Here is a 25,240-nt window from a genome sequence, read left to right as displayed (position 1 = left end):
GAAAGACGTGCCGTTCGGTGAATTGGACATTCTGAATTCTCCCTCTTTGTACCCGAACAGGTGCCGGAGCGTGGCGACTAGGGGCTTTTCACAGTAACTTCATTGTGACAATAATAAAGATTATTATAAAAAATAAGGCAGGGGAAATGATAGCCTGCAATCTGAATGACATAAATTAATGCAAAAACACACACATTGAAATCCAAGTCAATTCGTCCTCTGTTTTCTGACTGATTGCAGAAGAATCCAAGCCCACATGTGATCTCACTGGGGTCTCAGCAGCTGGGCTTTAAGCGTTCCGAGATGCACCACTTAAAGTGGTCTTCGCCCCTGCCTCAAATTGCTCATGCGCAATCGCCTCCTCAACTGACGTCATGGTGAAAGCCCCCGCAGTCTGCGCCGGCGCAGAATCGCGCGCGCAGTGACGATGACAGGAACCGACAATTGCGCGCGTTGATGTCATCTCAGTGGCCAGGGCTTCCCTGAGCTGCAGCATGTTTCTGTCCAAAGCTTCCATCATACATAGAAACTAGGACGGTGTGCAAGGCAGGGTTCCTAAAACGATACCTGGACTAAATTATGAGTCCCCCCCCGGGGAAACACAACCCCAGTTGTTCGGCCCAACTCCTCTCCTCGGTGCCCATTTCCCAACTCCAGCCTGGAAACTGGTCTGAGAAGCCCGATCCCGGCCACCTCCCAACAAGCCGGCTCCTCATTGCTCAACCAGCCACGCCGTTGCCATGGCCTCCTTCCACCCCCATTGGTTACTCCGCGGTGCGGATGGCAATTCCAGCTCCAATTGGACAGATCAGCGGTCAATCAGGTGGTAGGCGGTTCCTCACTGAGTAAAACGTCTTTCTATTGGTCGCTGGCTGGGGCGGCTGCAGGACTGCCAGGATCCGGTTTGTGGCTCACTCATTTTCCCTTCCTTGCCGACAGTGGAGTGGATTTGCTGATCGACTGACCCGTAGTTGTGGGTCGGGCTGCGGTCATATTGCAAGAGCTGGTATGTATAAGTGCCATGTGCAGCTGCTGGACACCAGTTATACTGCAGGCCAGGGTGACCAATTCTGGGGGAGGGGGAAGAGTAAGAGCTATTTCCCCGGGGGTCGTGGAGAAGGTGGTGCTTCAGAGGAGGGGGATGTTAACGAGACCATGGAGCAGTCTGTTTTCCCCCCTCTCTGCCATGCCCATTACCCTGCCCAGACCCCTTCACTCCCCCCCCCCCCCCCCCCCCCCCTGCTCTGCTCAGAACACCAGCTCAGGAACACGACATGGGAGCACGAGTAGACCACACTTGGGCACCACGGTCGCATAGTGGTTAGCACTGTGGATTCACAGCGTCAGGGTCCCAGGTTCGATTCCCCGCTAGGTCACTGTCTGTGTGGAGCCTGCACGTTCTCCCTGTGTCTGCATGGGTTTCCTCCGGGTGCTCCTGGTTCCTCCCTCAGTCCAAAGACGTGCAGGTTAGGTGGATTGGCTATGCTAAATTGCCCTTAGTGTCATTTAGGAGGGGTTGTTGGGTTAGAGAGGTGGGATTGAAGTGGGGGCTTGGGTGGGTCAGTTCAGACTCGATGGGCTGGATGGCCTCTTTCTGCACTGTGTTGTATACAGGCCCTCGATTCTGTTCCGACATTCATGGTTCATGTTGGGGCTTCAATTTCATTTCATCGCCCGCTCACCATAATCCTTTAATTCCCAGAGGGCCCCAAACATCTGTTTTATCGCAACATTAAATCCATTCAATGAAGTATCCACACCCATCGGGGCAGAGAATTCCAAAGGTTCACAATCCTTTGACTGAAGTGATTTCTCATCTTAGTACTAACTAATCTGCCCCTTATCCTGAGATTGTACTCTTGTGTTATAGACTCTCCAGCTTGCGGAAGCAATATCTGTATCCACCCTGCGGTTTCAGTGAGATTGTGTTTCTTATTCTAGACTCCAAATAATATGCACCCTAAATTATTTAGCCTCGCAAGAGGGTCAGACACCTCCAGCCCTCCTTTCATTTTTTTTCCTTTACAAATTTAATGTACTCAATTCTTTCTTTTCCAATTAAGGGGCAATTTAGTGTGGCAATCCACCTACCCTGCACATCTTTTGGATTGTGGGGGTGAGACCCATGCAGACACGGGGAGAATGTGCAAACTCCACACGGATAGTGGCCCGGGGCTGAGATCCAACCCGGGTCTTTGGCACGGTGAGACAACAGTTCTAACCGCTGTGCCACCGTGTCGCCCCCAGCCCTCCTTTCCTGACACCTATCTCCCCATCCATGAACCTGTCAAAGCAGGGAAGAGAGTGGTGCCAGCCAATGCTGCAGTACTTGTGGTTGTATCTGTTCATGAGCACTGTGTTATTCTCGGACTTCATAAGTGCAGCACAGTGCATTTGTGCAGGTACCAACCATGATTGGGTGATGTAAAATCCAGAATGAATCCCATACATCTGGATGTGGGACAGGAGGGCAAATCCCTGCACAGTTTAGGAAAATCTGTGCTGTGCATCAGTCACTCTTATGTTAGTGGCACTTTGAAAATATACATTCCCATCAGTTTGAACTGCAGCTTGTGTGAGGTTAGGCGGTTTCAGTTGGAATGTGCGGGTTTTATGAGGAAAAGTTGTAGTCACTGGAATGGAGAAGGAGGCGACTTGAATGAAACTTTTAAGATCCTGAGGGATATTGACTGGGTGGATGTGGAGAGGAGGTTTCCTCTTCAGGGAGAATCTAGAACTCGGGGTCGCTATTTAAAAATAAGGGGTCGCTCATTTAAAACCGATGAGGCGAGCTGGATAGTTTATTGATATGCAAGACAGTAAAAGGTCATGAGGGGTAGGCAGGAATGCGGGGCGTGGGGGGGGGGGGGAATGAGGGGAGGTTGATGTTACAGTCCGATCAGCCATGATCGTATTGAATTTTAGAGCCGGGTGGCGTACTCCTGCTCCTAATTTGCATGTTTGTATGGTCGGTGATTGTGAGATGGGCTCCTCATCTCACAATTGTGAGAGAACCTCCTTCCACCATCATTTCGATTGGGCTGTGACAGATGAGTTGTCCTTGGACATTTATTGCCCAGATTTTGCAATGTTGATGGTGAAACTTTCTCTATTCCCTGTTATAACTGCATTGAACCTTGACAGCAACTTCTTGGATCCATGCGAGTGCAGAATAACACACACACAAATCCAGAAGTTGGTGTCAGTTTTTCTGCACTGCTTCTTCTGGTGCACTGCTGATTCACCCCAGATTGCAATCAATGGGAAATTTTATAAAAAGTCTTGAAAAATTCACACTTTGTTGAATGTGATGCCACTGGTTTTTTCAACAAAGTGCTAATTTCATAATTGCTGCCAGGAGTTTAGAAGAATGAGAGGTGATCTATTGAAACATAACACATTCGGAGGGGATTTGCTATGAAGGATTCTGAGACAATGTTAATGTAAGCCTACTTGTGACACTAATAAAAAAAAAGATGTGCAAGTTAGATGGATTGGATATGCTAAGGGAACTAGTTCAGCTCAGTGGACTGGACAGCTGGTTTGTAATGCAGAACAAGGCCAACAGCGTGGGTTCAATTCCCGTACCAGCTGAGAGAATTCTGAATTCTCCCTCTATGTGTGTGTACCCGAGGCGTTGGAATGTGGCAACTAGGGGCTTTTCACAGTGTTGAAGAAATTATAAGTCAGCACAGTTTTCGCCAAGGTCCTTTATTTAACACAAAGTTCATGGGGGGATTAGAGAGACCACAGTCATTCCAAATGTCCCCGCTTTACAAAGGTAAGGCAAGCAATTTATATGATACAGTAAGCAATATCGTGGACAAAAGGCATTCTTTAGATTAGCAAAAAGACAGAAAAGCGAGCAGACCGGAGTTAGAGTTTAATAACAGGCCTTGAGTTCCTCGCCTAAGAAAAATAATAATGATCTGCTGTCAGCAAAGTAATGTGCAGCTGTATGCTTGTTTACATTGTATGACCTTCTGACTGTTTCATACAGAACTTCTTGACTAAAAATAAGGCTAAATATCCATCATGCTTTGCCAAGTGCCTATTTCCATGAAATATAGTCAAACAGCTGGTTAAAATGAATACAGGGTATTAAGGCAACTAATCCGCCAATTAAAGTTCCTTCTGCACACAGTAACTTCATTAATGTAAGCCTACTTGTGACAATAAAGATCATTTATTTTATTTGCATTGTCCCTCGGTGGGGAAAATCCTTTTCTCTCATTGGTCGTTGCAATTTTGCTTCCTTGATTTCTTTTGAAGGTTTTTTTTTATATATAACTTACAAGAAGCAGAAGTTGAAAAATACTGCCTTGCAACTCCAATATCTATTAAATGCAACCTTGGCAGTGTTGTACCACATTCACAAATGTTTTTTAATTGTGTTTTTTCCATCTAGATCTTCCTGATAGAGAGTGAAAAGAATATACAAATTAGTAAACTTACCAGGAATATGGTCATCGTTTCACGAATTTCCCAAGGTTGTTTCTCTCTCCTTCATGTGCTGCAGGTTGTGTAAGAATGGAGGACTTGCCTGAAATGTACACTACCCTCCAGGGCGAGGTACATCTTTCTTGTATATACATTCTTTGTTTTTATGAAACATCTTTCTGTTATTATTGGCCGGAAAAAAAATTGTGCTCAAATTAATTTTTCAGGTTGCATCTGTAACTGAATATGGAGCATTTATCAAAATTCCTTATTGTAAACGGCAAGGTATAGTATTTCAGCAGTTTTATATACATTATGTATATCTCTTTTTTAAAGTGTGGACACAGTTGGGTCATTTTGGAAACCTTTTTAAAACATTTTCCAATTAAGGAGCAATTTAGCATGGTCAATCCACCTACCCTTCACCAACCTTTGGGTTGTGGGGGTGAGACCCCCACAGATACGGATAGAATGTGCAAACTTCACATGGACAGTGATTCGGGGCCGGGATCGAACCCGGGTCCTCAGCGCGGACAGCAGTGCTAACCACATTTAGATGGGACTATTGTTAAGCTCCAGAAATCCTTCCCATTTTCAGTATAGTGATAAACTTATGTCATTATTGTTCTGATTCTTACAAAACTTGATATTTAACTAAAAGTAAAATACTGCAGATGCTGGAAATCTGAAATAAAAACAGAAAATGCTGGATATACTCATCAGGTCTGGCAGTATCTGTGTGGAGAGAAACTCGTTAACGTTTTGAGTCCAATGACCCTTCTACACAACGCAGATTCTGCTACAGAGCCTTCTGTTTCATAAAACACCTGATCAACATTTTCCACAAATTGTCACTTTTCCAAGCTTGCTCTTCCAAATTCAAGTCAACAAGCTCATCCGGATGAATAAAAAATAGAAATAGAGCAGAGAGATGTGCCATAGCGGGGCTAAATAGTCATGAGTGGTGTGGGAACTGTAGTCAGGATCCAATCCTGAGCGAGTAAGATATTTACAAATAGATAGCCGTAGAATTTACAGTGCAGAAGGAGGCCATTTGGCCCATCGAATCCGCACCGGATAGGTGAGGTGAGTGAGTCAAAATCTGGCAGATGGAATTGAAGGTGGATAACTGTGAGGTTATCCATTTTGGTCAGCATCTTATTACCTAAATGGAGAGAACTTCAAAATGCTTCAGTGTACAGGGATCTGCGTGTCCTAGTGCATGAATTGAAGAAAGTCGCTATGCAGGTGCAGCAGGTAATAAGGAAGGCATATGGAACGTTGGCATTAATTGCTAATGGAATACAGTATAGAAGTTGGGAAGTGCTGTTGCAATTGTATAGGGCACTGGTGAGACCACGTCTGGACTACTGCGCACAGTTTTGGTCCTCTTACTTGAGGAACGGCATAAATGCATTAGAGGCAGTTCAGAGAAGAAGTAGATTGATTCCAAGGAACAAGGACTTGTCTTATGAAGACAGACTGTGCAGTTTAAGTCTACACTCACTGGAGTTTAGAAGAATGAGAGGAGATCTAATTGAGGTATGTAAGTTGCTGAAGGGGATTGACAGGGTGGACATAGAGAGGATATTTCCCTTGTTGGACATTCTAGAAAATTCAGCTAAGGAGTAGCAGATTTAAAACAGAAATGAAGAGGAATTAATTTGCTCAAAAGGGTTGTGAATCTGTGGAATTCTCTCTCAAGTGTGCAGTGGACGGCGGAACACTAGACAAATTTAAGGAGGAGACAGATTGGTTTTTAATTAGTAGAGGGATGAAGGGTTATGGGGAGCAGGCAGCAAGGTGGAAAGGAGACCGAGATTAGATCAGCCATGATCGCGTTGAAAGGCTGGAGGGGCTGAATTACCATATCCAGCTCCTAGTTCTTGTGTAACCACTGAATAATTATCTTACTTTGCAGGTCTTGTTCACAAGTCGCACATGTCAGCAAGCCGGGTGGATAATCCGTCCGAGGTTGTTGATGTTGGAGAAAAGGTCTGGGTTAAAGTAATTGGCAAAGAGGTACGGAAGCTATCCTGAGACTTTCTCAAAGCTGCATGTGATTCTAAGATTTGTTTTCCTCCGTTCCTTTCCTCTGCTGGTCAACAGGGAAGATTTGTTGAATGTGCAATATATCACATTGGTAGATACTGGTTATAAATGGATGAGCAATGTCGTTTCTCACAGTGCTGGTAAAACCCTCTCAAATACGAGCATTTTTAAGGAAACTGAAAATGCTGGAAATACTCAGACCAGGCAGCATGTGTGGAAGCAGAGCAAGAGCCAAATTCTTTAGGTCGGTGACCTTTCATCAGAACTTGAAAAGGTTAGAAATCTTAGCAGGATTTGAGTAGGAAGAGGGAGAGGTGAGAGAGGAACAAAACTTAAGGAGTGTGAAAATGGATCAGGAATGTAGGAGAAATTACATGACAAACACATTCATATCAGGAACTTTGCCTTGTTAAATTGCTGAACATCCATATTGCAAAGGGAGTAGCTGGAGCCTGTCAGTCTTCAACACAGATTTCTTTGCAAAACTCACCATAACATAAGAGCAAACTACTGTTACCTTCCACGCAGCAGCCTCTTGAAAATGCACTGTGACAAAAGATAAAACTGGCTCTTATATATGTGCAGTTAGATCAGCTGCTCTTAATTCACAACTAGAGCATGCACTCAATCACTCTTTTATCTGGACAGCAGCTCTTGGAAATGGTTTTGCTGCTTTTCCCATTCACGCCCCCTCTAAACCCATGTTGTGTTTCTTTCCCTATCCCGTTAACCATCTCATGTTGCTTGTGCCATCATCTCTTTTGTCCTTTAACCTCTCCTGATTTTGAACCTGTCATAGAACCGCCCCTTTATTCTTCTGCTGGAAATCTGAAATAAAAACAAAATTCTGGAAATACTCAACAGGTCAGGTAATGTGTATGGAGAGAGAAGCAAACTTAAAGTTGCAGGTCAGTGACTTTTCATCGGATCTGGATGAAGTTAGAGACATAACAGGTTTTAATCTGGTAAATGGGCACAGAAGGGGTTGTGGAAGGGCTATCACCCTGAAGGCATTGCTTCTCTAAATTGCAACTTCCCTGCTTTGTATACGTTTACATGTTGCTACAGCAGGTTTCTTTTTAAATGAACTTTGTCTGTATCTGGCTATGATTAAAACCAAGCTTTTTTTTTTTAAAAGGTAAAGGATGGCAAAGTCAAGCTTTCTCTTTCAATGAAGGCTGTCAATCAAGGCTCGGGGAAGGACCTCGATCCCAATAACGTTGCTCTTGAGTACGTGTTTTTGTTAATGACTTTTACTTGTTTTCATATATCAAACACAGTATGATAATCGTGAAAGACTTGCACACTAACATTATGATCTATTGCCTGGTTTCCCAAAACTCAAGGCTTTTGACCATATTTTGCAGATAATGAAATCCTTCTCCCACACAATGAGTTTTAAAAAATTTTCCTGCAGTCAAAACAAGTAATTTGGTTAATGGAAAAGGATTTGTTTGCCACACCACACAAAAATGACCATAGCTCTTGCAGACAGAAGATGCTGCTCCTATAAATTAAATAAAATCGACTTTGCACAGTGGATTAATTCCAACTTGTGATTTTGTTTACAGCCAGGATGAGAGGAGGAAGCGCCATTTCAAGGACTTTACAGGGCAGAAGATAACACTCGAAGCTGTCTTAAACACGGTCTGTAAAAAATGTGGATGTAAAGGTGTGTAATGCATGCATAATTGCTTTCATTTTCTGTTAGGAGTTTGTAAAATGAAACTAAATTAAGTTTGCCCTTGATCCTGGTAAACAGTAACTACCGTCAATTATAACTGAAGTCAATTAGATAGAATTGAATGGCTTGTAAATTTCGAGCGGGGTGATAAATGGGTCTATTTCTCCTTTTCAAATATTTTTTTACTTACCTAAGAAAGGAATTGCATCGGAGCTGTAGTATATGGGTGGCACCGGCCCTTGTAAAGAGCACCCTACTTAAGGCCACACTCCACCCTATCCCTGTAACCCAGTAACCCCACCTAACGTTTCTGGACACTAAGGGCAATTTAGCATGACCAGTCCACCTAACCTGCACATCTTTGGACTGAGGGAGGAAACCAGAGCACCCGGAAGTAACCCACGCAGACAAGGGGAGAATGTGCAGACTCTGCACGGACAGTAACCCAAGCCGGGAATTGAACCTGGGACCCTGGAGCTATGAAGCAACAGTGCTAACCACTGTGCTCCCGTGCCACCCAAATAAAGTGGAAAATTTCCTCCATTGATGGCAGAATCTACCATGTGGTAGGGTTCTAAGCTGGACAGACCACAGAGGTGCCAATTCTTTTTCCACCACATTCAATGTAACACTCACTGATCTGAGGCTAAGAAGGGAAAAATTAGCTAGCTTATGTTCTAGCTTATAACCAGTGTGATTGTCCACCTAAGAAACTCTGTGTTACTGGTCATGGGTTCTGTGAGTTCTTGCATGGCTGATGAACCCAATCCCAGACACTCAGCACGCACACTTGGCAGGTGTTTCCGTGAGTTGGAATTGCTCTTGATCGCTGGTATTCCTTTCTCAGACTCCTTTTTGGGCCTCCCTCTTCCAAGCCTCCGCTTGCCATTGAGTATCCCTTCAATGAGGAGTTTCCTCCAAGTAGGTCTCTTCTGAGCTACAATCTCCCAGACATTGAGGTCTATGTTGCATTTCTTGAGGTAAACCTTCAGGATGTCTTTGAAGCACTTCCTTTATCCTCCTCTTGTTTGGGAGCCAATCCCTTTCCCACGCCTCCAACATATATGGACACTTTGGAAATACATCGTTCATACTAGGATTGAACCCAGTGGCCTCCTTGGTGAAATAGACCAATTGTCACGTTTACTTTGACAAAGAGTCATCGGACTCGAAACGTTAGCTCTTTTCTCTCCCTACAGATGCTGCCAGACTTGCTGAGATTTTCCAGCATTTTCTCTTTCGTTTCAGATTCCAGCGTCCACAGTAATTTGCTTTTGTCACGATTACTTTCTATTTGTGTTCAGCGGACAATTGTATTGAACACAAATCTCACATTATATGACTCCATTGTACTAAGTCAGTTTGCATTTAATGTGAGTGCATCACTGCTTCACACTTGGAGTTAACTTTATTTTCTTTCACAGGACATTTTGCGAAAGACTGCTTCATGCAACCTGGAGGTGTTAAGTACAGTCTAGTTCCTGATGATGAGGTGGAAGCAGCTGACTGTTCCACTCAATCTGAGCTTCAGCCTCCAAAGAAGAAAAAGAAGGTAATTATTTATTTAGTGGACGTAGACTTAACCTATAATTACAGCCACCTGAGAGCATTGTCCTCACCAGAATGCAACCTGCCAGGTAATTGTTATAATAATAATCTTTATTAGTGTTGCAAGTAGGCTTACTTTAACACTGCAATGAAGTTACTGTGAAAATCTCCCAGTTGCCACATTCCGGTGCCTGTTCGGGTACACAGAGGGAGAATTCAGAATGTTCAGTTCACCTAACAAGCACATCTTCCGGGACTAGTGGGAGGAAACTGGAGCACCCGAAGGAAACCCATGCAGACACAAAGTGAACGTGCAGACTCCTCACAGACAGTGACCCAAGCCGGGAATTGAACCCATGTCCCTGGCACTGTGAAGCAACAGTACTAACCGCTGTGCTGACATATTATCATCAGCGACCATCAATGATTGATCTACTCCCATATCTCTCAAAATGTTAATTTGTTTACTTATTTTGTTTGACGAGTTAAGGAAAACTCTCCCTTTGAAATAAAACATCCAGAACCTTCCAATAGCCTGACTTCCTTCACCAGTACTCAAATTCGCTGAACTATCACGGCCACCCTCCTTTTTGAGCTGTGAGATTTCCTAACTATTTCCAACTGTTCCATCTCTTTCTTACAATTTGTTTATTTTCTCTTACTCACTTTCCATCCTTCTCGTGTTTAAAAGGATGATGAAACGAGGTTTGGTTCCATGGACATGTTTGTAATCATCAGTTAACTCTGTTGCCTATCTCACAGTTTTAGCCTTTTGTTCCTCAACGTGAGTTCTAATAACCAAAGGAAGTTCCTGTTTAAAGCCCGTATCCAACGGTCAAAATTACTTTGCTTCACCCTCTCAAATTCAATAGGAGTTTGTCCAGGCTGTGTGGTGTGTTTCGTAATTTCCGCCTGTGTACCTCAGAAGCCAAGTCATACACACTAAGGATGGATTTCTTTGCCACATCATAACCTACAGGTAGTTCTACTGACAAAGACGCATACACCTCACTACCACTACCTCCAAGTCTGCTCTGTTAATGTAATGCCCAAATTAATGTTGGCCATTTCATCTGTTTAACCAATTGTCATTTTTCCAATGACATAAAGGCCGGCATTCTCCGTTGCGTGTCCACCCCGTTACCGCTGCTAGCGAGGCCAGCGAATTTGGTGGGCTATTCGCTGGTGGTGGGATTCTTTACTTCCACCCATGCCACCGGGAAACCTGTGGGCGTGTGTGCACTGCCGGGTGGGACCAGAGAATCTCCCCGCCAGCGGCCGGCCGGAGAATTCGGCCCAAAGAATGTTTCCATATCCTTTTCCTCAAATTTTGATGGAGCTTGTATAACTTGAAACATTTCCCACTAGGTTCATGCCTAAAACAACATCCTTCCTCAACCTCCTCTGGTGTCTCTGCTTTAACTTCAGTCCGCCCCGCCGCACCGCATTTCTGTTTTACACCGTCGGTGGGATGCTCCGTTACGCCAGCTGGTCAATAGGGTTTCCCATTGTGGGGCAGCCCCACGCCATTGGGAAACTCCCGGGCTGCCGGCAAAACGGAGCATCCTGCCAGTGGAGAATACAGCCCCCTGTCTTTCTCCTTTTCCCTTTTCATAGAGTCATAGAGTTTTTACAGCATGTCAGGAGGCCCTTAGGCCCAGCATGGCTGGGCCGGTCATCAAGCACCTATCTACTCGAATCACATTTTGCAGCACTTTACCCGAAGCCTTTTGTTTTTTTAAATCAAATTTAAAACCCAATTATTTTCCAATAAAGAGGCAATTTAGCATGGCCAATCTACCTACCCTCCACATCTTTTGGGTTTATAGGGGGTGAGACAAAGACACGGGGAGAATGTGCCAATTCCTCACGGACATTGAACCGGAGCCGGGATCAACCAAGGTCCTCGGCACCGTGTGGCAGCAGTGTTAACCACTGCACCACTGTGGTGCCCCAGCCTTGTGTATGCTATAGCATTTCAAGTGCTCAGCTAAATACTGCTTAAATGTTGTGAGGATTCCAGCCTCTACTTACCTTCTAGGCAGTGAGCTCCAGATTCCAACCACCCTCTGGGTGAAAATGTTTTTACTCACATCTCCACAAAATATCCTGCCCCATAGTGTAAATCTATACCCCCTGGCTACTGACCCCTCTATGAAAGGGAAATGTTCCTTCCAAGCCACCCTATCTATGCCCCTCATCATTGCTAGCTTCTCTATTTCCAGTACCCTTTGAAAACATCTCTCTTTTTCTTCTTTTTCTCAATTTTTTACTTTTCTTGCATCTCTAGATCAAGAATTTTCATTTCACTTTTATATTAACACTGCAATGACGTTACTGTGAAAATCCCCCAGTCGCCACATTCCGGCACCTGTTTGGGTACACTGAGGGAGAATTCAGAATGTTCAATTCGCCTCGCAACATGTCTTTCGGGACTTGTGATAGGAAACTGGAGCACCCGGAGGAAACCCAAGCAGACACTGGGAGAACGTGCAGACCGCACAGACAGTGATCCAAGCTGGGAATCGAACCTGGGACCCTGGCACCATGAAGCACCAGTGCTAACCACTGTGCTGCCTGTGTTAAATGCTTCACTATTCTTTCAATTACCTCAGTTTTCTTACTCCCTGAAGGTAATCCTAATTCTAAGCTGCAAATTCAGTTAACTGACTTTTGGTTACTTTCTGTAAACCAGTCAGTTACATCTTCCATCTTTGGGAAAGTCTCAGCAATTTCAAATGCCACTTTGGATTCTAACCTAGACAATATACCTCGCAGTAACTCAAAGGGCGTGATTCTCCAGTCGTGTTGCGCTCAGGTGGGAGCACAATGCGGCCGGAGAATGCCAGGAGAGACCTCCTGCGAGCCTCCCGACAGGCTCCACGCCTCGTCAGATTCTCCGAAGTCCTGCGAGATGTCGCAATTGGAACTCTGCCCTAAATGGGCGGGACTGAATGACCTATAGGAACCTATTTACGACCTACTTGGCCGGGATCCACTGGTCTCCCTCTTAGAATGTCACAACGGTGACATTCACAAAGGTGGACCAGGCAGGACGGCACCTGGGAGGTGTCCCGGGCCATCAGACACCCCTGGGTGGTCAGGGTAAGTGCAGGGTGGCTCCCTGGCCCTCCCCCTGAACTTGGGCATCTTGGTTCTGACAAGGTGCAGGGATGGCACTGACAAGGTGCCAGGATATCATTCCAAGCTGGGAGGAGCACTGCCTGGGTGCCGGGATGGCAGTGCAAGGGTACCCGAGTGCCAGGGCGGCACTTCCAATGAGAGTGGAGTGTGGGGAGGGGTGTGTGTTAAGGGTGGGGGTGGGGGGGTGGGGTGTTAAGGGCAGGTGAGTTGGGGCCTCCAGGAGGTTGGTTAAATGATGGGTGGGGGGTCCTAGAAGGGAGGGAGTGCTGCACGATGGCCCGGGAGGGGGGGGAGGGGGGGGGGGGGAGGGGGGGGGGGGTGAAGAGAGGGGATCCCAGGGATCCCGTAGAGAGATGCCCCCACAGGGGGAGGGGGTGTGAAAGTGCCTATGTGTGTGCAGGGTGACACTGCCCAAGGGTGGCGGGGGGTCTCACAAGCTCACAGAGATCGGTGCACCCTTTTTAAAATAGAGGCCCAATCTGAGTTCAGCCCCCCAGTCCTAAAAAAAAATTCTAAGTGTGGGCTAAACCAGTGAGAAACTCCCCAGGGGACACAAAAGTGACTCAGTGGCATCGAATAGCGGTGGGGAACTCGCGGCAAAGCCGGCGGTAAACTGCCTGAAATACCTGCCACAAATTAACTTTGAAATTTTTCGGGAGAATCACGCCCCAAATCTTTTGTTCTTTGTTCTTTTGTTCACTTATGCCTTTTTAAGGCTTCGCAGAACTCACCATTTACCAATAAATCCCAGGCCACGTTTTGCTATTCAGCATCCGATAACTTGACTTCCACGTTTCAAAATATCCCAACAAATGTTTTTGCTAATTAGCGTCTAATAACCCTTTTCTCCATGTTTTGAAATCCTGCAACACTTACAGTTTTGTTACTATCCCAGTTGAGGATATATGCTTTGGCGGCAGAGTGGTTAGCACTGCTTCCTACAGCGCTGAGGACCCAGGTTCGACCCAATTATGATCCATGTGGAGCTTGTACATTCTCCCCGTATCTGTGGGTTTCACCTCCACCACCCAAAGATGTGCAGGGTAGGTCGATCGCCACGCTAAATTTCTCCTTAATTAGAAAAAATAATTGGGTACTCTAAATTTATTTTAAAAATATCATAAGTAGAGGGGCAGATCCCAGAATGGAACCCTGGTTCGCAAGGGCTTAACTTGTACATTTTTTGCACATTCTCCCTGTGTCTGTATGGGTCTCACCCCGCACAACCCAAAGCTGTGTAGGCTAGGTGGATTGGCCATGCTAAAGTGCCCCTCAATTAGAAAAAATAAATAAATTGGGTACTCTAAATTTTTTTTTTAACTTGTACATTTTTTATAAAGCGTGCAGGAACAGTCACAGAACCACTAATTAGTTTTAAGAACAAGAGAAAGAAATTTATTAAACATTTAAAAAGTCAATTATGATCCAATACTCCTTTAACCCCCCCCCCCCCCCGCCCCATCTTAATAATAAGCACATTCCAGGCCCGAACACTTGTCTGAAAAAGCTTTTTCTCACACCACATTTGTTTGTTTTGCAAATCACATCTGTGCCCTTTCATTCTCCATCCTTTTCCAAGTGGGAACAGTTTCTTCCTATCTGCTCTGCTAGCCCTGTTACGGAAGTTTCACACAATTCAACTATAATGTTCCTCATTCCCCAACTGGCCAGCCGACACTTAGAGTTTAATTATAATATTGGCAAGCACGTATTCTTCTCTCCTTATCTAATAACTGCTAGACATGAGTACGATAAAGATATGCCTGACCGGGGCGTATCATACTCCCCTGTTATTGTCCCTTTTCTGAGTGGACATATAAACTGCAGCTGGATGATGATCAATTGAATTTCTGTGTGTGAGCTCTGTGATTCCATCCGCCTTATAAATAGTACAGCACCGGTTCTTGAATGCTATCTGTCGACAGTCTGAGCTGAAACAACTGGTTTCTCATCGCTAAGTTTCTGTCCTTGAGAATTAAGCAACTAGCAGCTTATGTGATTTTGTTTTTTAGCTCGTGTTAGATTAACCTTTTCAAGCCCCGTCATGAGTTTGAACAACACTATCAAATATCCTCTTGGCTTATTCTCTCCCAAGAAGAACAGTCCCAAGCTCGCCAATCTATCCTCATAACTGAAGCTTCTTATCCCTGGAAGTGTTCTTGTCAACCTCTTCTGCACTCTCTCCAATGGGTTCACTCTCTTCTGAATGTGTGGCGCTCCGAATGGTACACAATTCTCCAGTTGAGGTCTAAAGAGTGTCTTGTCAAAGTTCAGCATAGCTTCCTTGATCTTGTATTCTATGCCCCCTATTATAAAGCCTAGAATGCTGTATGCTTTATTAACTGCTCTCTCCACCTGTCCTGCCACCTTCAGTGATCTATACACATATACATCCAGGTCCCTCTGCACTGCACCCCTTTATGAATTTTATCCCTTATTTGATATTCTCTCTCCATGTTTATCCCAGAAAAATGTAGCACATCACAATTCTCCACACTTAACCTTATCTTCCACATATCTGCCCGCTCCAATTTGTCTACGTTGTTTTGAAGTTCGACAATGTCCTCTACACAGTTTACAATATTTGTCATCTGCAAACTTTGAAATTGTCTCCCGCACTGACCCTGGGGAATACCACTGCAAACCTTCCTCCAGCTCCAAAAATATCCATTGACCATTATTCTCTGCTTCCTCTTATTCAGCCTGTTTTGTATAGAAGTTGCTTTTATTCAATAAGCTATAAAGTTTCTGACAAATTTGTTGTATGGCACTATATTTAAAGGCTTTTGAAAGTCCATATTTACATCACATCAACAGCATTATCCTCATCAATCCTTTCTATTACTTCCTCAAATACTCCAGCAAGTTAGTTAAACACAATTTATCCGTAGGACATTAATGTTGGCTCTTGCTAGTCAACCAACATTTTTCCATATTGCCACTAATTCTATCCTGAATTATTGTTGCGAGAAGCTTGCCTATCAAGGATGTTAAACTGACTGAGTGTAATTGCTGGGGGTATCCTTCCAAGCCTTTTTGAACAGAAGCGTAACATTAACAATTCTCCAGTCCTCTGGCACCTCCCCAGAGACTAGAGATGACAGGAAGATTACGGCGAGTGGCCCTGTATTTTCCATTCTCACTTCCTTTAATATCCCTTAATGCAGCTCAGCCATTCCCGGTGCCTTGTCACCTTTCAGTGTTGACAGTCTATTCAACACTTCCTCGTTATCAATTTTGAACTCCACTGGGGACAGACTTTCCTCATCTGTCAACATGTCCAGGGTAGCATCTACATCCTTAGTAAAGATGGATGCAAATTATTCATCTAATGCCTCAGCTATGACCCAGCCTCCATGTGTAAATTCCCTTTTAGATCCCCAATCGGCCGTGCTCCTTTTATTATTTATATTCCGATAGAAAACTCTGGGATTATGTTGGCTGCAAGTGTTTTCTCATAATCCCTCTGAGTTTCTCTAATATATTTTCACCTCCCCCCTGAACCGTCTGGATTCCTCTTGATTCTCAACTGCATTTTCTACCTGACCCCTGTCATAAGCACGCTTTTTCTTCCTTATCTTAATATCTATCTCCTTTTTCTCCAGGGAACTGGATTTGTTTCTTCTACATTATCATCATAACTTCATTGCAATGTTAATGTAAGCCTACTTGTGACAATAATAAAGATTAATTGCCTTTCTAAGGGAATATGCCTTGACTGTGTACCCTGGTTTGAAGGTAACTACAGCTTTCCCCACCAACATTTTGTTCCATTCTATCAGGCAAAGCTTCATTCTTGCCCCATTGAAGTTATTCAGCACTTCCTCATTATGCATTTGTAACCCTTCAGAACTTTCTCATCTGTCACCATGTCCTTGGAAGCATCTACCTCCTTGGTAAAGACGGATGTAAAGTATTAATTTAATACCTCAGCTATGCCCCCTGCCTCCAGGGGGCATAGCTGAGGTATTAAATTAATACTTAACTCTTTTCTCTTAAGTCTCTAATCCTCTTTTTACTACACTTTTACTCTTTGTTTATTTATAGAAAACTTTGGGATTCCCCTCTATGTTGGCTGTCAGCTTTTTCTCATAATTCCTCTTCATTTCTAATCACAATTATTTTTTTTCAATTAAGGGGCAATTTAGTGTGGCCAATCCACCTACCCTGCACATTTTTGGATTGTGGACAGTGAAACCCATGCAGACAAGGGGAGAATTTGCAAAACCCTACACGGACAGTGACCCAGGGCTGTCGACCGTGCCACTATGCCACCCTCTACTGTTCCCTTTTTTAATTTCTTTTGTTTTTTTAATAAATTTAGAGTGCCCAATTATTTTCCAATTAAGGGGCAATTTAGCATGGCCAATCCACCTATCCTGCACATCTTTTTGGGTTGTGGGGATGAAACCCACGCAAACACGGGGAGAATGTGCAAACTCCACACAGACAGTGACCCAGGGCCGGGATTCGAACCTGGGTCCTCAGCGCCGTAGGCAGCAATGCTAACCACTGTGCCACCGTGCTGCCCTCTGTTCCCTTTTTAAGAGACTATACCTTGAGGATGTGCAGACCATTTCTGCTTTGAAGATGGCCCATTCTTCAGCTGCACTTTTTCCCACCTTTTGTTCCAGTATGATTGACCAATCTCCAATAAGTACTGGACATCCAAGCCTATGAGTAACATTGCATCATTCAATTTCAAGAAATTTAACCACAAGACTTAGGAGCAGAACTAGGCCAGTTGGCCCATCGAGTCTGCTCCGCCATTCAATCATGGCTGATATTTTCTCATCCCCATTCCCCTGCCTTCTCCTCATAACCCCTGATCCCCTTATTAATCAAGAACCTATCTATCTGTTTAGCACACTGGGCTAAATCACTGGCTTTGAAAGCAGACCAAACAGGCCAGCAGCACGGTTCGATTCCCGTAACAGCCTCCCCGAACAGGCGCCGGAATGTGGCGACTAGGGGCTTTTCACAGTAACTTCATTGAAGTCTACTCGTGACAATAAGCGATTTTCATTTCATTTTTTCATATCTCTGTCTTAAAGACACTCAGTGAATTGGCCTCCACAGCCTTCTGTGGCAGAGTTCCACAGATTCACCACCCTCTGGCTGAAGAAATCCCTCCTCCTCTCAGTTTTAAAGGATCGTCCCTTTAGTCTGAGATGGTATCCATAGCTGATAAACTCCCATTATAGCTAATGGGAGTTTATTATTGACCTTTCTTGACTGAATAAAGTTTTCTCCAGTTGCACAAAAACGGGTAACGCCGATTACATAACTTACAAATGCAGAAATATTGTTAACTTTGCAAATGTTTCTGTAACTGTAACGTAAAATGCGATTGCTGACTGTCACACCTGAATAGCGACCTGATTTGATGATAGGGGTCATCAACAGTAACCTGCTTACTGATGCTAAGCTTGGATTCCGCCACATTCATTCTGCTCCTGACCTCAAGGCTGTAGCCTTGGTTGAAACATGGACTAAACAGCTGAGCTCTAGAGCTGAGGTTAGAGTGACTGCCCTTGACATCAACTCAGCATTTGATTTACTGTGGCATCAAGGAGCCCTACCAAAACTGGAGTCTGGGGATTTGGGGGGAAACTCTCCACTGGTTGGAGTCACATCTAATACAAAGGAACAAGGTTCTGGTTGCTGGATGCCAGTCATCTCAGTCCCAGGATAACACTGCAGGTGTTCCTCAGGTCAGTGTCCTAGGCGCAACCATCTTCAGCTGCTTCATCCCAATGTGAGGTCAGATGTGAGGATGTTCGCTGATTGCACAATGTTCAGCAACATTCGAGACTCCTCACGCTGAAGCAGCCCACGTGCAAGTGCAGCAAGACCTGCACAATATCCAGGCTTGGGCTGATAAATGACAAGTAACATTAGAGCCACACAAGTGCCAGACAATGACCATCTCCATTAAGAGAGAATCAAACCATCACCCCTTGACATTCAATGGCATTACCATCACTGAATCGTTCACTGTCAACATTCTCGGGGTTACCATTGACATGTGTGGCATGGTAGCACAGTGGTTAGCACTGTTTCTTCACAGCTCCAGGGACCCAGGTTCGATTTCCGGCATGGGTCACTGTCTGTGCGGAGTCGGCACGTTCTCCCCGTGTCTGCGTGGGTTTCCTCTGGGTGCTCCGGTTTCCACCCACGGTCCAAAGATGTGCAGGTTAGCTGGATTGGCCGTGATAAATTGCCCTTAGTGTTGAGAAAAAAGGTTAGGTGGGGTTACTGGGTTACGAGGATAGGGTGGAGGCGTGGGCTTGGCTAGGTTGCTCTTTCCAAGGGCCGATGCAGACTCGATGAGCTGAATGGCCTCCTTCTGCACAGTATATTGTATGATTGTCTATGTTAAATTGTTGAAAGAAAAAGGTTAGGTGGGGTTAGGGTGCCGGTGTGTTTAAGTAACGTGCTCTTTCCAAGGGCCGGTGCAGACTCGATTAGCCGAATGGCCTCCTTCTGCACTGTAAATTCTATGAGAAACTGAACTGGACTAGCTACAAGTGGCTACAAGAGCAGGTCAGAGGTTAGGAATCCTGCAGCGAGTAACTTACCTGGCTCTCCAGAGCCTGTTCAACACCTTGAAGGCATAAGTCAGGAGTGTCATGGAATATTCCACACTTGCCTGGATGAGTGCAGCTTCAACAATATTGAAGAAGCTCGACATCAGCCAGGACAAAGCAGCTCACTTGATTGGCAGCCCTTCCACAAACATTCACTCCATCCACCAATGCCACTCAGTAGCAGCCCAGTGCAACATCTACAAGATGCATGTAGTAACTCACCAAACCTCCAAGCACACACGGGGAGAACGTGCAGACTCTGCACAGACAGTGACCCAAGCCTGGAATCAAACCTGGGACCCTGGAGCTGTGAAGCAACTGTGGTAACCACTGTGCTACCATCCTGAGGCAACACCTTTCAAACCTACCACCAGTGCCATTAAGAAGGACAAAGGTAGCAGATACCTGGGAATACCACCACCTGGAAGTTCCCCTCCAAGTTACTCACCATCCTGACTTGGAAATATATTGCGTTCCTTCACTGTCGCTGGGCCAAAATTCCAGAACTCCCTCCCCCCTAACATCATTGTGGGTGTACTGACACCACATGGATTGCAACAGTTCAAGAAGGCAGCTCACCACCGTCTCAAGTGCAATTAGGGATGGGCGACAAATGCTGTCGTGGCCAGCGAAGCCCACATCCCAAAAAAATGAATTTAAAAGAAAATCTTTTGCTGCCCAAGGCATTATTGTTTGAGGTTAAGAAAAAATGCAACAGTGGATCTAATGTGAATGTTTGATGGGAACTGGGGCAGTGACCACAATATGATAAAATTTACCCTGTAGTTTGAGAGGGGGGAGCTAGGATCAGATTTAACGGTATTATAATTGCTTAAAGGTAACTACAAAGAGATAAGGGAGGAGCTGGCCAGACTTAATTGGAAAAAGAGCCTAGCAGGGAAGACAGTGGAACAGCAATGGCAGGGATTTTTGGGAGGTTATTCGGGAGACACAACAGAAGTCCATCCCAAGGAGGAGGAAACATGCTAAGCGGAGGGCGAGGCACCCATGGCTGACAAAGAAAGTCAGGGACAGCAAAAAAGAAAGCATACAAGGTGGCAAGGATTAGTGGGAAGACTTTAAAAGCAAACAGAGGACAACTAACAAAGCAATAAGGGAGGGAGAAGATGAAATATGAGTGTAAGCTAGCTTGTAATATAAAAGAAGATAACAAGAGTTTTTTTCAATATATAAAAGGTAAGGGAGAGGCAAAAATAGAAATTGGACAACTGGAAAATGAGGCTGGAGTAGTAGTAATAGGAAACAAAGAAATGGCAGAGGAACTGAATAGTTACTCTGCATCAGTCTTCACGGTGGAAGACACCAGTGGGATACCAGAACTCCAGGAGAATCAGCAGGCAGAGGTGAGTGTAGTGGCCACCATTTAGGATAAGATTCTGGGGAAACTGAAAGGTCTGAAGGTGGATAAATCAACTGGACCGGATGGACTACACCCAGGGTTCTAAAGGAGATAGCTGAGGAAATTGTGGAGGGATTGGTGGTGATCTTTCAGGAATCGCTGGAGGCATTGCTAGAGGACGGGAAAATGGCTCATGTAACACCCCTGTTTAAGAAGGGAGGGAGGGAGGCAGAAGACAGGAAATTATAGGCTGTTAGCTTGACTTCGGTCATTGGTTAGAGTCCATTATCAAAGATAAGATTGCGGAGTACCTGGACGTGCATGATAAAATATGACTGAGTCAGCACGCTTCGACAAGGAGTTTGGATTTGGATTTGTTTATCGTCATGTGTACCGAGGTACACCGAAAAGTATTTTTCTGCGAGCAGCTCGAAAACAGATCATTTAGTACTTGAAAAGAAAATACATAATCGGGCAACACGAAGTAAAAAGAAGATCTGTTTGGGAGAGTTCACGGAGAGTCGTCATGCTCCTGCACCATCTATTGTGTCTGACAAATTTGTTAGAATTCTTTGAAGAGGTGACAAGGAAGTTAGTCAAAGGAGAACCAGTGGACGTGATCGATTTAGATTTCCAGAAGGCCTTTAGCAGGGTGCCGAATAGGAAACTGTTAAATAAGCTAAGAGCCCTTGGTGTTGATGGAAAGATACTGGCATGGATAGATGATTGGCTGATCGGCAGAAGGCAGAGTCGGTTAAGGAGGTCTTTTTCAGGATGGCAGCCAGTGATTAGTGTTGTGCCTCAACAGTCGGTGTTGGGACAACAACTTTTCACAACATATATAAATGATCTGGAAGAAGAAACTGAGGACACAGTTGCTAAGTTTGCAGATGAAACAGATATATGCAAAAGGACAGGTAGTATTGAGGAAGCAGGGCTACTGCAGAAGGCAGGCTAGGAGAGTGGGCAAAGAAGTAATAGATGGAATACAATGTGGAAAAGTGTGAGGTTATGCACTTTGATGGGAAGAATGGAGGCATAGACTATTTTCTAAATGAGAAAAGGCTTAGGAAATCAGAAGCACAAAGGGACTTGGGAGTCCTTGTTCAAGATTCTCTTAAGGTTATCGTGCAGGTTCAGTCGACAGTTAGGAAGGCAAATGCAATGCTAGCATTCATATTGAGAGGGTTAGAATACAAGAGCAGAGATGTACGTCTGAGGTTGTGTAAGGCTTTGATCAGACCCCATTTGGAGCATTGTGAGCGGTTTTGGGCCCCAGGAAGAATGTGCTGGCCTTGGAAAGGGTTCAGAGGAGATTCGCAAGAATAATCCCTGGAATATAAAACTTGTCAAATGTGGAACGATAAAGACTCTGGGTCTGTCCTCGTTGGAGTTTAGAAGATATGGGGGGGATCTTATTGAAACTTACAGGATACTGAGTGGCCTAGATAGAATGGACTTGGAGAGAATGTTTCCACTCGTAGAAAAAAACTAGAACCCGAGGCCACAGCCTCAAACTCAAGGGACAATCCTTTAAAACTGAGAGCAGGAGGAATTTCTTCAGCCAGAGGGTGGTGAATCTGTGGAACTCATTGCCGCAGAAGACTGTGGAGGCCAAGTCACTGTGTCTTTAAGACCGAGATAGATAGGTTCTTGATTAATAAGGGAATCAGGGGTTATGGAGAGAAAGCTGGAGAATGGGGATGAGAAACATCAGACATGATTCTATGGCAGAGCAGACTCAATGGGCCCAATGGCCTAATTCTGCTCCTATATCATATGGATCCTGTTAAATATTCAAGGATTGGACCATACCAAACCATGGAATGCACTGCCTGTGGAAGTAGTTGTGTCGGAAACGTTAAGGACCTTCAAGCGGCTATTGGATAGGTACATGGATTATGGTAGAATAATGGAGTGTGGATTAATTTGTTCTTAAGGGCAGCACGGTAGCATTGTGGATAGCATAATTGCTTCACAGCTCGGGGTCCCAGGTTCGATTTCGGCTTGGATAACTGTGTGGAGTCTGCACATCCTCCCCATGTGTGTGTGGGTTTCCTCTGGGTGCTCAGGTTTCCTCCCACAGTCCAAAGATGTGCAGGTTGGGTGGATTGGCCACGATAAATTGCCCTTAGTGTCCAAAATTCTATGATCTATGATTAACGTAGGACAAAAGTTCAGCACAACATCGTGGGCCGAAGGGCCTGTTCTGTGCTGTATTTCTCTATATCTCTATATTTATACCAATGTTGCGATAGGTAATATTTGGAGCATTGGAAAAAAATATAACCCCGGTTTAGAGTTCTGCAGTTTTGATCATGTCATGTGAAAGGAAAAAGCGGCTGTTTTCCCAACTTTGGTGCAAATAAAAGGTTGATTCCCTCCAGGAAAAAGAAAAGAAACAGAAGAAGGACAAAGACAAGGGATCTTCCTCCGAATCCGATTCTTCTGAAATGTCGGACTCTAATAGTAAGCAGGAATGTACAGAGACCAAAAGACACAAGCATTCAGAAAAGACCGAACGATCACACAAGAAGAAAAAGCATAAAAAACACAAACATAAGAAATCCAGAAAGAGAGATTAAGGAAGAGAATCTGGTATAGAAAACTGGATTTCCTTCTTGTGTTCAAGTTGTTGGTATGTGAAATCTAACACTCAAGAAGTTGAAAGAACACGTTTCTTTTATCAGATGAATTTCCTGTTGTACATTGTATTTACCCCAAAGATGAATCAAATTTGAAATACACCATGTATTATTCAGTTGTCGCAAATGTTATTACAAAATGAAACAATTTGTATATTTCCCTTTCAAGTATTTCCATTTAAGTGCAGCTCATGATGTTGAGAGAATTACCAGTGGCTGATTTAATCTGAATATTTCAGCTGTACGATCACACTGCAAAATATTAACATTGAAATACTTAATCTATTTTGTTTGAAATTCCTTTGTTATTTTAGTACAGTTTGGAACTGCATACTTCAAACATGTTACCGTATTTAAAATACTGGACAAACGCTACAGACGTTTCTTTCTAATATATTAAGCAGTCAGACATGAAGATCACAGTTCCAAGGCATTGCGTTCCCAGTCTACTGCACTCAGTTAACAGTTTTCAATTTTTTTGTTGCACTACCTCATCTAAAAGCACATTTTCTTCAGTGAAAATGAGCAGTTTTAATGGGATGGCTTCAGCTTTGCATCATAACAGTTTCAATGAGTTAATTCTTTTTCAAAAAAGTCATCTGTATTCCGATACTAGGCAGTTAAGATATTTAAGATACTTTTGTAGCCCTGTTATTTCGTCTGTGCAGAAAGAAGTGACTTTTATCTTGGATTTACGGGGTGCAAGTTTTTGTATTCTGCCTACAATAAAATAATCTATTCTGAAAAAGTCAGTTAGTAAAAATCAAAGCCAAAAAAATAAAAGGTGTGTACAATAGAAAAGAGAATTTGACAAATTTTGCAGGTTTAAGTGCAGGCTTCACCTCAACGAGTGACATTTAATGTTGACATTCTCTGATTTAGCTCCTTGGCTGTTTTACAACCAGCCTCTCAGTCAGTAAGCCTACTGAGCGCACATGTGTGGATATGTACATCTTTTACATTTTTACTCCCTTCTTAAAAACATTCAGTGCCTTCCATCAACGAGGCAAAAATGAATTTGCATCATTATAATCCTACAACTGCAGCAGAATTTGAGCACCTTACTTTGGGAGAAGTGGTAGCGAAGGTCCAGAGGAAAGTAATATTGATCATTGTGCAGCTTAAACCTCTTAAGCTTAAGAATGAACAAGTCGGGAGAGTATGTGATGTAATTTATATACAACCTGAGATGAATGACATTTTGTAAATTCATATTTAATGTCACAAAAGTCACATAAAAATAATTGAGTTCTCCAAATTTATATTAAAAACATTTTTTAAAATATAAATTTAGAGACCCTAATAATTTTTTTTCCAATTCACGGCCAATTTTGTGTAGCCAATCCACCTAACATGCACATCTTTGGGTTGTGGGGGTGAAACTCACGCAGACACGGCGAGAATGTGCAAATTCCACTCAGACAGTGACCCAGAGCCAGGATCTGGGTCCTCAGCGCCGTAGTCCCAGTGCTAACCACTGTGCCATGTGCCGCCCAATGACATCCATGTTGACCCCAAGATCCTCATGTACAAGACGGACATTCTACCACGTCATCTTTCTTGCCCAGAAACCTGGACTGTGTACAGATGTCATCTTAAGGCCCTAGAGAGATACCATCAATGCTGTTTGAGATGGATTCTCTGCATCAGCTGGCAGGTTAGGTGTACTAACATCACCCCCACCACCCCCCCCCCCCCCCCTTGATGGAGCCGTGCCACCATTATCGATGCCACGATCATCCAAAACAGGTCATGTGCTTCGGATTTCAGAGTCCCG

General features: G+C 44.2%; 1 protein-coding gene across 1 annotated transcript; it reads left to right on the top strand.

Moving 5' to 3' along the window:
* The first annotated feature begins 472 nt into the window (after window positions 1–472).
* Window positions 473–24,204, top strand: zcchc17 (zinc finger, CCHC domain containing 17). Its single transcript, XM_038815095.1, has 8 exons — window positions 473–1,006; window positions 4,409–4,572; window positions 4,668–4,725; window positions 6,362–6,462; window positions 7,631–7,722; window positions 8,064–8,164; window positions 9,601–9,728; window positions 23,206–24,204. The coding sequence occupies exons 2-8, from the start codon at window positions 4,531–4,533 to the stop codon at window positions 23,401–23,403; spliced, it is 720 nt and encodes a 239-aa protein (XP_038671023.1). The 5' UTR covers window positions 473–1,006; window positions 4,409–4,530; the 3' UTR covers window positions 23,404–24,204.
* The last annotated feature ends 1,036 nt before the right edge of the window (window positions 24,205–25,240 follow it).

This window comes from Scyliorhinus canicula, chromosome 13 (assembly GCF_902713615.1).
Source record: "Scyliorhinus canicula chromosome 13, sScyCan1.1, whole genome shotgun sequence".
Taxonomy (NCBI): Eukaryota; Metazoa; Chordata; class Chondrichthyes; order Carcharhiniformes; family Scyliorhinidae; genus Scyliorhinus; species Scyliorhinus canicula.
The sequence above is the reverse complement of the archived record's forward strand: the minus strand, read 5'-3'. Positions and strand labels throughout refer to the sequence as shown.

What these genes read in the sequence shown, in the direction of transcription:
- zcchc17 (XM_038815095.1), top strand. Translation starts at nt 4,531, where the DNA reads ATGGAGGACTTGCCTGAAATGTACACTACCCTCCAGGGCGAG. An exon ending in TTAAAGTAATTGGCAAAGAG is followed by an intron (nt 6,463 to 7,630) that starts GTACGGAAGCTA and finishes TTTTTTTAAAAG; the next exon opens with GTAAAGGATGGCAAAGTCAA. An exon ending in CTCCAAAGAAGAAAAAGAAG is followed by an intron (nt 9,729 to 23,205) that starts GTAATTATTTAT and finishes GATTCCCTCCAG; the next exon opens with GAAAAAGAAAAGAAACAGAA.